This window comes from Nannospalax galili, unplaced genomic scaffold (assembly GCF_000622305.1).
Source record: "Nannospalax galili isolate Female #2095 unplaced genomic scaffold, S.galili_v1.0 scaffold488, whole genome shotgun sequence".
Taxonomy (NCBI): Eukaryota; Metazoa; Chordata; class Mammalia; order Rodentia; family Spalacidae; genus Nannospalax; species Nannospalax galili.
Window position 1 is genome coordinate 2,723,162 of NW_008360316.1, and position 11,035 is coordinate 2,734,196.

Here is an 11,035-nt window from a genome sequence, read left to right on the forward strand (position 1 = left end):
AATCATCTTGGCAGTTGCTGAAAATTCCAGAACAATGCTGAATTCTGCATTAATAGGAGGAATTCCAACTAATTTCTTATTTAACATGAAATAATTTTTAGATTTTGCCTTTTATGGCAACTCACTACTGGTTTAAAAAAATAGTGTCAGCTATGGCTGATTAGTTTCTTTGCATTTCTGTTATATTCCTAGGTCTTATTTTGAGAATGCCTGCTGAACTGCTTCACATATTTTTTGTAATATTTACTGATGGGAGTCTGCTTTTCTTAAGTTTTTGAATCTTTATCCCTAAAACCAGTCCTGTTTTGTCAAACACTTTACTTTTAAACACATTATTGAACTCCATTAGCTGATATTTTATTTAGAATTTCTGTGTTTATAAGTAAGGGATGGTCATAGTTTTCTTCTTTAAATTACACTGGCTTGATAACAGGATTAATTTTTGGAAGTAATTGAAATAAGATTAGAGTTATCTTCTCACTAAAAAATTACATAACCTTTAGCTAAATCCATCTGATCCAGGCAACTTTTCTCCCTGGTGGCCTTTTTAGTCTCAATTCTTCCCATAAACTGATGTGGAAATTAAACTATAGTTCTAGAGCAGGAGCTGTGTTCAGTAGACACCTTATGCCTCGGGAAGGACTGTACCCAACATACAATATAATTTTTCCTAAACACACATACACCTATGATAATGTTTAATTTTTAAATTGGCACAGTTAAGGTTAACAACAGTTATTAATAAAACAGAGCTAGCATGACAAAATGCCACCATAAAACAATTAAAGCTTATGATCTTTTTCTGGAATTTTCATTTTGATAGTCTCAGTCTATAGGTGATTGCAGGAAACTGAAGCCTCAGAAAGTGAAAACACAGATGGGGGGGGGGTCTAAACAGTGGACAGAATTAACTCATGGTTGAGGGAGATGCTGTTTCAGTTTTTAACACACAGAGACAATTAAACCTAGAAACAATCATTTGCTTCTTTAGCTGGCTGGGAGAATCAAACACAAACAAAAATTAATACAAGAAAAAAGAAAGAAAGAACAGGAAAGAAATGCTGCTTAAAGAAAATGAGAAGGGAAAGTCCATGCCAGGCAAGACAGACCCTGCAGTGCTTTGCAGGCTGCAGGCTGCCTCTAGTAGTGAGTCTCTGACCATGGACTGGAACCAACTGCAGAACAGGACAGTATTGGGACAATAGCAACAAGGCTAATTATGGATTTGTTAAGTAGTCTGGTGCTCACGTCAAGTTTTTCTGATTTGATCATTATACTGTGATTATATAGACTTGTAACTATGCACTGAAGTGTGATGTGCACTCAACTCTGTGTGTGTGTGTATGTGTGTGTGTGTGTGTGTGTGTGTGTGCGCGCGCGCATGCGCAGCTGTGCACACGTATGGAGAAAGAGAGAGAGCAAATGGGGCAAGTGCTAATAATTGCGGAATCAGAGTACAAGAATAAAGGAACTTTCTGCACTCCTTTTTGCTTTTCCATTGTGCTTCAGACTACCACATCTGGTGTAGAGCAGGGATCCCCTAACACTGGTCGGGTTAATTTGAAACACCAAGGCTACACAGACCTAAGAAAATCATTATAACCTGAGTATGAATAAAGGGCTGAATCCCACCCATCCCATGAGCAGGTGACATGCACTCTGGGCTGCTCTTAGCTCTACAGCACAGCCTCCAAGAGTCAGGCTCGTGTTTGTTAGGTGTGTGGGTTGCTTTTGTGAGAGGTTTCAAGTCTTTGGAAGCTATCTCTAGTCTCTCCCTAGTACATTGAAGGGAGGCCCTCGAACTCTGTCCATGAGGGAAGTGGCTAGAGAAGTTTTCTAGCACATTAGTTCACCCTGCTCTCCCTACTGCTTACTTTGCCTTTTGGAGCATCAGCAGACACACGCAGTGCACTTTGCAGTGGGTAATAGTGACCAGCAGACCATGAACATTCAGTGTTTGAGTTCACACACTTGACTCTCTGTACTTGTAAGCCACACAGGCCTGGGGCACACTGTGTTCAGCATTTTATTCTCAGCAGGGCAGCTATTCTGAGGAGAGGGCTAAGTGATGTGAATGTACAGCCACAATGTACACAGACCCACAAGCCATTTTAGCCATTTTAGGCCCTGCTCTCTGAGCCCATTCACACCTCCCTGAGATAGCTGCTTCAGAACTTAAATGCCATGGCCAGGAAGCGAAAATCAATGTACGAAGAGAGAACGGCTCAAGAGGTGGGCCATTTCCGGGTCACCACGGCTCTCAGCTATGGGCCCTTTATTACTTCCACCAGTGAAACAAGAAACAAGAAATCTGGACAGAGTATTGAGACATTTCATCTTATAGTTTATACTTATTTTTCTGTCGAGTAGTGAGAAAGAACTGAAAAATGATGAAAAACACCGAAGATGCTGGTGAGCATTCTCACAGGAGCTGGAAGTTGGGATTTATTATTGAGAAATTTTTCTTCCATTAGGATAGATACTCTCCCACCGAGGGCAAAACATTCACTAGATTATATATTCTTTGTTTATATCTATATTTCAGAATTCAGAAGTAAAATTAGGAAGCAGAGTGAGTTTAGATATAGTATAGAAATTTTTACCCCAAAATGTCACACAGGCATTTAGTAAAGGGGCAACAAAGGTCTATTACCAAGATATATGGGTTAATAATTTCATGGGGTTATTCAAGAATGATCTGCTATGATTGAAACCATGTGTGGAGAGTTTGGGCTTCTGCAGGATGTGTCGCAGCAACAAAGGCCCTAAAGATATATTTGTGCTGCCTGCTAAGTACACAGATGATTGGTTTAGATACACTTCCCAGACATAAACACTAAAGGAATGTCCCTCGAGTTCTGCATGCTATCAGATAAAAATTGTGAATGCTTACCACATTGTACAAGCCGATGCACCAGCGCTCAAATAAAATCTGCCCCGAAAATCCATTAACAAAGGCGAACCAAAGCTGAAAGAGAAAAGGGTTCACGAAGTTTTATATCAATATTGACCTAAACATTTCCACTCACTGAAGGAGTAGCAGGGGATGTGGACCACCAGCTGGACACAGATGCGAGGGACTATGAGGGCCAGAACCATGGCACTTGTTTTGTCAAGGTATAAATTCTTGATATAAATATCAATATTTTAAGGAAAATTTATAAAGACACAGCAACTTTAAGAGGTTATCTATGCCATATTTACAGGAAAATGAACTTATACTGAGCATTTTTTTTTTGTCTTTTTGAGACAGGTCCCTGTAGCCCCAGCTTTCCTGGAACTCACTGTGTAGACCAGGCTGGCCTTGAACTCACAGAGCATATTTTGTGTCAACACTTTCTGATTGCCTGAAAGAGTCTCAACTTCATGCATTTGTTTTTCTATAAAGGTTTGATAAACATGATTTCTCTTTGTAGAGCTTTCAAGTAGATAAAAATCATAAATAATAAAGACAAAACTCCTCTGTTGGTCATTTGTGTCTTTAGTTTACCAAATACTGACTTTCTTAATTGGCTGTTCACCTTGACAGAAATTAATACATAATAACAAGAAACAAACATGTTCAAGTCGTCCTATGAAGTAACATGGATGTATAAGTAAATGAAATGCTGGATTATTATTCACGGTCAGCTACAGAGCAAAGTGCAATGTCAGATGGGATTAATATCTAAAATATATAGAACTTAAAAATCAAATGCCAAGAACAAATATTTCAGTCAACAAATAGGCAAATGAATTAAACAGTTTTCAAAAGATGAAGTACCAGTGACCAATAAACATTTGAAAAAAATATTCAATACCCTAAGCCATCAGGGCTGTGCAAATTAAAACTATGCTGAGAGTCTACCCACCCAAATCAGAAAGTAAACAAATGATAACACATGCTGGTGAGAACTGGGGTGGAGAGGAAGAATTCTTATACACTGTGGGAAGAGGGACTGTAAATTAGTGGAGAATCTTTAGAAAACTACAAATAGAACTGTCATATGATCCAGTTGTAGCCTTTTTTTGGGTATATACCTGAAAGAATCTGACTCAGCACACCACAGAGATACTGCACAGCCTTGCTTATTGGTATTGTTTATCACAACAGTCAAGACATGGAATCAGCTTAGGTGTCCACCAACAGATGAACAGATAAGAAGATGTGGTATACATTCACAATGGAATTTCATTTCATCACAATGAAGACTGACACTGTGTTATTTATAAGAAAATGAGTGGAACTGGAAGTTATCCTGTTAAGTGAAAGAAGCCAGACTCAGAAAGGCAAGCATTTCATACTGTCTCACACAAAGAAATTTGATTGAACACTGAGAGAGAGAGAGAGAGAGAGAGAGAGAGAGAGAGAACAGGATGACTGTAGATGGGGACTGGGAAGTAAAAGGGCTAAAAGGAAGGGAAAGAGCAACTTTCATGAGCAATGTGATAAAAGTATATGATATATTTGTATGAAAATGCCATAATGAGAACCTATCATTTTGGACAGTGAACATACACTAATGAGATAAAGATGGCATAAAACCCTCTCAAACACTGCTGTTTAGAATTTGGATATTTATGTGATACAACTGAATTTTAATGATTTGGGCAGACTTCTAACTATCCCATACACACTACATCATCTATTTTGGTTAAAATCGTGGCCACCTAGATGCATCACAGTGGCAGAATGTATTGGCAAGAGACGACAGCTATGCTATGACAGCTGAGGAGAGATCAGCTCTGGCACTGACACTTTACTGACCAGGCATGTCAAAGCGGCTTCTTAACTCTATAGATCAGATTTCCTGACAGAGGACTATTTGCCTAGCTGCTCTGTATAATCACACCTGTCATGATATTTAGTAAAAACACTAATCTTGGCAAGATAAAACAAAATGCCTTAATGCAATTGCTAGTTGATATTTTAGTTGACAAAACTATCAGGACTTCTTCTAAAGTCTAAAACAAGCCTGCTGATAACAAGGCCTTATTTTTTCTTCAACCACCATTCTGAGAGATCCCCCAAAGGTCCAATGAAGAAACACTGAAGGACAAGGAGCCAGAGGTCCACGTTCATTCTTTATCTGGAATATTCCTATAATGTTTACTCAGACATTTGCCATCCCTCAGCCCACACCTGCAATCCACTGCCTTCCACTGCTCAAAGGCTCAGCAGTGAGAATCTGTATCACATTTGATTTGACTAGCCTATTTATAACCCATTTCAAGGGTTTAGCTTAATTTGTTAAGGTGTGTATATGGTGTGTATGTGTTTTGTGTGTGTGTGTGTGTGTGTGTGTGTGTGTGTGTTTCAAACAACCAATACTGACATACAGTTAGTATGCATTTTATTTTATTTCTTAACCAGTTAATTTATCTTGTGGAATGGGCATGAGAGTGGCATTTTGAATGCTATCTCTCTTCCTATCAACTGAAAACTGCAAACATAGTTGAAAACAGAAAAGAAGGTAGGGAAGACCACTCTCAATGAAATGATGATCCAGCCTTCAAACTGTGTCTAACCAGAATGGATGCTGACTAATATTAGACCAAATCAAGGATGCTAATAAGCAAATAAAACCTATAGACTAAGCCAGAAAAAAAAAAAGCTTTCTAAGAAATAAGTGAAACAATGAAAAAATGCTGAATCAGTTCCTTTTTTGAGGACAAAATACAAAAGGAAGAGCAAGTAGTCACTGGGGTCTTTGGGTAGATTAGATGCAGTAAGCACTAGATAGAAGCTGAGGGACAATGCACACACCTATGCATTTTTATCCCTAAGAAATGAGTAGGGAGAGGCAGGACACACGAATACAAATGGCAATCAATGGCAGAAAAGTATACAAAGCAGAATTACCCACCAGAAAACTCATACGTGTAGAAATCTCTGTGGTACACATGGAAGCCCTCTGACAAGCAAGAGGAAGAAAAGGCACCGAGGGAGAGATTGCTAAAAGGCAATCAGTCGAGAAGAAACAAAATTTTATGAGGAAGGGTCCTGAGGCACCTGTGGAGGCCTTCTCCCCCTAAACATTAAAATACTACCACCAATGGCAACAGCAGCAGCAGCAGCAGCAGCAGCAGCAGCAACAAACCAGAAAGGATCAGGACAAACACACATGAAATAATCTCTATTGAAGAACCAGGCCACAGGGCAAAAGAAAATTTCAAATATTCTTGGTGAGCCTGAAGGAGCTTAAAAATGTGACTCTTCTTTGAAACAAGAGATAAAAATAAAATGTGTAAGACATCAAAGAAGGCAGAAAATAGGAAAAGGTTGATGTTAGGGAATAAAGCCACTGAAAGAGAAATAAAAGCAGAACTGACATTGATAAAGCCAGTCAGGGATCGATGGGGTGGGCTAAGAAAACAACGCTGCACAAAGGATAAAAGACCACACAGAGAAAGAGAAACCTTTCAAAGATAACAATGGTTTTGTTATAGAAAAGTTTACTTTTTGCTTTCATTTACTTTTTTCTCTTTGTAAAAATTAATTTTGGTATACGAAGCAATGGGTTTCGTTATAACATTTTCTTTTTTATTGACTTTTTGTGATTTTCATAGAATATAGTTTGATGATATTTAGATCCCCTGCCCTATCTGCACCTCCTCCCACTGCCCCGTGCCCAATTTAATGTACTCTTATACATACGGCCTATAGAGTCTCATTTATGTCCCCAAAGATCCTTCAGTGTGGGTTCATCTGAGCCCACCAAGAGTTCCAGTCCTATAAGACACTGGCTTTCCCTCTCTCTATAGCTATCAATTGCCAAAAGTTCCTTGGGTTGGGTTGGGATTTCTTACCCACTTTTCAGTATTCATGGTGGGATTTTGTCTGGTTTGAGCTTGTATAGGACTTGTGCATGCTGTCACCATTGCTATGAGTTCAAATGAGTAACTGACCAGCTGTCTGAAAGACTTTCCTTGTGGTCATCTACCCCCTCCAGCTCTTACAATCTTTCCATCCCTCTTCTGCAATGATCCCTGAGCCTTTTGAGGCAGAGGTTTGACATAGCTGCCCTATTCAAGGATAAGCACTCTGCTGCTTCTTGTTCTCTGCACATTGGCCAATTGTAAGTTTCTGTGTTAATCACCATCTGCTGCATAAGGAAACTTCTCTGGTGAGAGGTGAGAGAAGCATTCATTTTATGTGTAGAGGTTGCATTGAAGATGTACCACTTGGGGTTAAGCATCTCAGAGACACTTACTGTTTATATTTGACCAATTCTATAACTCTGTAATAGTCTCCATCTGTTGCAAAAAGAAGTTTCTTTGGTGAAGGGTGAAGGGTACACTTGTCTGTAAATATGAGAATTATATTTAGAATAAAGTAAGAAATTATGTGCTCATGGATTGGTAAAATCAATATAATAAAAATGAGCATTCTACCAAAAGCAATTTACATCCTGCATGCAATTCCATCAAAATCCCATGACATTCATCACAGAAATAGAAAATCCATCCTAAAATTCCTATGGAAATACAAAAGACCCCAGATAGCCAAAACAATCCTGAGCATAAAGAGCAATGCCAGGAAGATTACCATACCAGACCTCAATCTATATTACAGAGCCATAGTCACAAAAACAGCATGGTATTGGCACAAAAACAGACTTGTAGATTAATGGAATAAAACAGAAGATCTAAACATGAGTGCAAGCAATTACAGCCACCAGATATTTGACAAAGGTGCCAAGAATACACACTGGAAGAAAGACAGCATCTTCAATAAATAGTGCAGGCAAAACTGGATTTCCATGTGTAGAAAAATGAAATTAGACCCATATCTATCACCCTGCACAAAAGTTAGCTCCAAATGATCAAAGACCTCAGTGTGAATCCTGAAACACTGAAACTGTTAGAGGAATACACAGGCAGTATCCTATAAAATAAAGGTACAGGAAAGGACTTTTAAAATCAGACTTTAGTCACTCAGGAATGAAGGTCAACAATAGACAAGTGAGAGCTCATTAAACTAAAAAGCTTCTGTACAGATATTTATCCAACAGAGGATTAATATCCAGAATATACCAAGAACTCAAAAACAAACAAACAAAAAACAAAGAAGAAAATAAATGACACAATTAAAAATGGGCTATATGGAGCTGAACAGAGAGAGCTGTCAAAAGAAGAAATAACAATGGCTAAGAAACACTTTAAAAAGTGTTCACCATCCTTAGTAATTTGGGGAATGCAAATCAAAACCACTTTAAGATTTCATCTAACTCTAGTTAGAATGGCTAAGATTAAGGAAACAGATGATACCAAATGCTGGAGAGGATGTGGGGAAAAGGGAACACTTATTTACTGCTGGTGGGACTACAAACTTGTGCAATCCCTATAGAAAGCAGCGTGGAGAACTCTTAAAAAACTAAAAATAAATCTACCATGTGATCCAGTCATACCACGCCTCGGCATATACCCAAAGGATTCATCCTACTGAACAGATACTTACACAGTCATGATTGTTACTGCTCATTTCACAATAGCTAAGAAATTGAAACAACCTAAATGTCCTTCAACTGGGGATAATGAAAATGTGGTACATTTATACAATGGAGTTCTACTCAGTAGTAAAGAAAATCAAAATCATGAAATTTACAGGTAAATGGATGGAGCAAGAGAATATTATACTAAGTAAAGTAATACAGACTCAGAAAAACAAGTGACACGTGCTCTCCCTGATTTGGAGATCTTTGTACCAAAATCCCTAGATGGGAGTATATACCCTGATGTAACTGCAGGAGCCAAGGAAATGGAGAGGAATCATGGCGATAAATGAGGAAGAAGGAGCTCGAGAGAGGGAATAGTAGGAGGCAGGTGCTATTAAGGGGGAAAAGAAGGGGTACTTTAACTAGGGAGGGAATAGGGAGGATTACACAGGGGGAGTGAGAGGAGAGAGAAATAATACTTAGATGGTATAAAAAACCAGTGGGAAATGGATTAATTCAACATCCTACTGAAAAATACATATACAATAAATATACAGGTGCATGTGTATAGCTGAAGGCAATATAACAAAAAACACAGTGTCAGACAGGAGACATCTCTCTTTGAGGTGTTGGTCAGGGTAGTCTAAGAGACTCCCAAAGTAACATAGGGTATTGCCATAGCCCTTGACTGCCTCCTTTCTGAAGACAGGCTACACTTTGGACACAGGACTTGGAGCAATCAAGCTTGAACTGACTTGAAAGTCTCCTCCCTAAAGACTAGCTCACATGGTATCAAAGGATGCTATTCAAGCTTCCAAGGGAGAAAACCACTCAATCGGCCTACCCAGCCTAATAAACAACAATGACTGACCCAGCAAACTATGGCTATTGGTGCAGTAGTAGCACTTTTATCTTGGGAGTAATCAACAGCTGTCTAATTAAAACAGGCTTAATGTGAGGGAACTTATGTGTGGTGCTGTAAACACAGCCAAATATACATGGCTGGAGAGGTCATAGATCCTGGAGAAAATAGAGAAAAACCTACATTTGCCACACCCCTAGACCAACAAAAATTTTTTAAATATTAAAGAATATATTACATTTATATATATTCTCTTTTCCTCTCCTCTCTCTCTCCTCTCTCCCCTCTCTTCTCTCCTCTCTCTCTCTCTCTCTCTTTCTCTCTCTCTCTCTCTCTCTCTCTCTCTCTCTGTCTCTCCATATCAATCCCTGCACCATTTGACTCAGGAAAGAAAACAACCCACTGATAGAGAAGGATCAGTCAACACACATATCCTGACACAGTAGTTAATGGGTGTGTTAATTTACTAATTTCTGGGACTGGGGCTCTTCTAACCCATGACCTCATGTGTGCTTCATAACTGACCCACTCCTTTAGCCTGAGTTTTAAGTTTTTATAAAGCTAATTCTTCAATATACTCAGTAAGAAGAGAATTACCCACTAGGGAGAAAATGAGGCTGCTTCTCTCTAGCATTGCACATGAAAAAGGCAGGTCATTGTGTAGAGGTAATTAGTAAAAGTGTGGCAAGAGCTTTGACAAGACACAGAAGCAACAAAACATCAAACCCTGGCAACATAAAGCATGTTAAGGCAGTACTATTAAATATGCCTGCTACAGTGACATAAAAAAATCTGAATGCTTAGATGGATAAAAAAACAGAAACATGTATTGCACACAAGAGAAGCATTTTGACAAACATGGAAATGCAACCCAAACCCAACTCTGACTTACAAGCCAACAGGATTGGACCCCACCCATTTGTTTCCTTTTCTTTTTCGTTTTTATTAAGAAAAAGACATGAGGGTGGGTTCCGACCTCCATCAGTGTAGCGGCTCTGATCTCAGTAGACCGCCAGAGAGTGACCAGTTCTGGCCTCCTTCTGGCCTCTCTCTGACAGAGGGGCTGAGAACACAGGGGACTACCTGAGAGTCCCCGGATCCTGCCTTCACCTGGTGGTGAGCTTCCCCTAACTGCACCATACCCATCTCCCTACCTGGGATTTTGTGAGGCCCATCCCAAGGCCCCAGGGTAGATCTGGTGTTGGTAGGCTAAGGCTGAGATTCTAGCAGACAGCCTGAGAGGGTGGGTTCCAACTTCCATCTGTGTAGCGGCTCTGATCTCAGCAGACGGCCAGAGATTGCCCAGCTCTGGCGTCCCTCTGGCCTCTCTCTCTGACAGAGGGGCTGAGAATGCAGGGGACTGCCTGAGAGCCCCCAGATCCTGCCTCCATGTGGTGGTGAGCTTCCCCTAATTACACCATACCCATCTCCCTACCTGGGATTTTGTGAGGCCCCTCCCAAGGCCCCAGAGCAGATCTGGTTTTGGTAGGCTAACAGTGAGATCCTAAAAGACAACCTGAGAGGGTGGAATGCCTAAGAGTACCCAGATCCTACCTCCACCATGGTGAAGGAAGCTGGAATATACCTGACTGGAACCTGAATTGGGCTATTGTAGGTACTCCTGAATAGCTGATCTGAAGCCATCTGTTCTCTCCAAATTAAACCTGAGAGAACCTAAACCCTGTACCAACCAGCTTTATATAACCAATAAAGAAAGGATCTAGGCACCTGGATAATACAAACAGATGCATACTTC

General features: G+C 39.8%; 1 protein-coding gene across 1 annotated transcript in view; it reads right to left on the reverse strand.

Annotated features, from left to right (window-relative positions):
* Positions 1–11,035, reverse strand: part of Atp8a2 (ATPase phospholipid transporting 8A2) — a 604,547-nt gene that overhangs the window by 194,641 nt on the left and 398,871 nt on the right. The window contains exon 27 of the mRNA XM_008824989.2: positions 2,894–2,968. Within this exon, the coding sequence (XP_008823211.1) occupies positions 2,894–2,968 (75 nt within the window). The remainder of the gene's footprint in view (positions 1–2,893; positions 2,969–11,035) is intronic.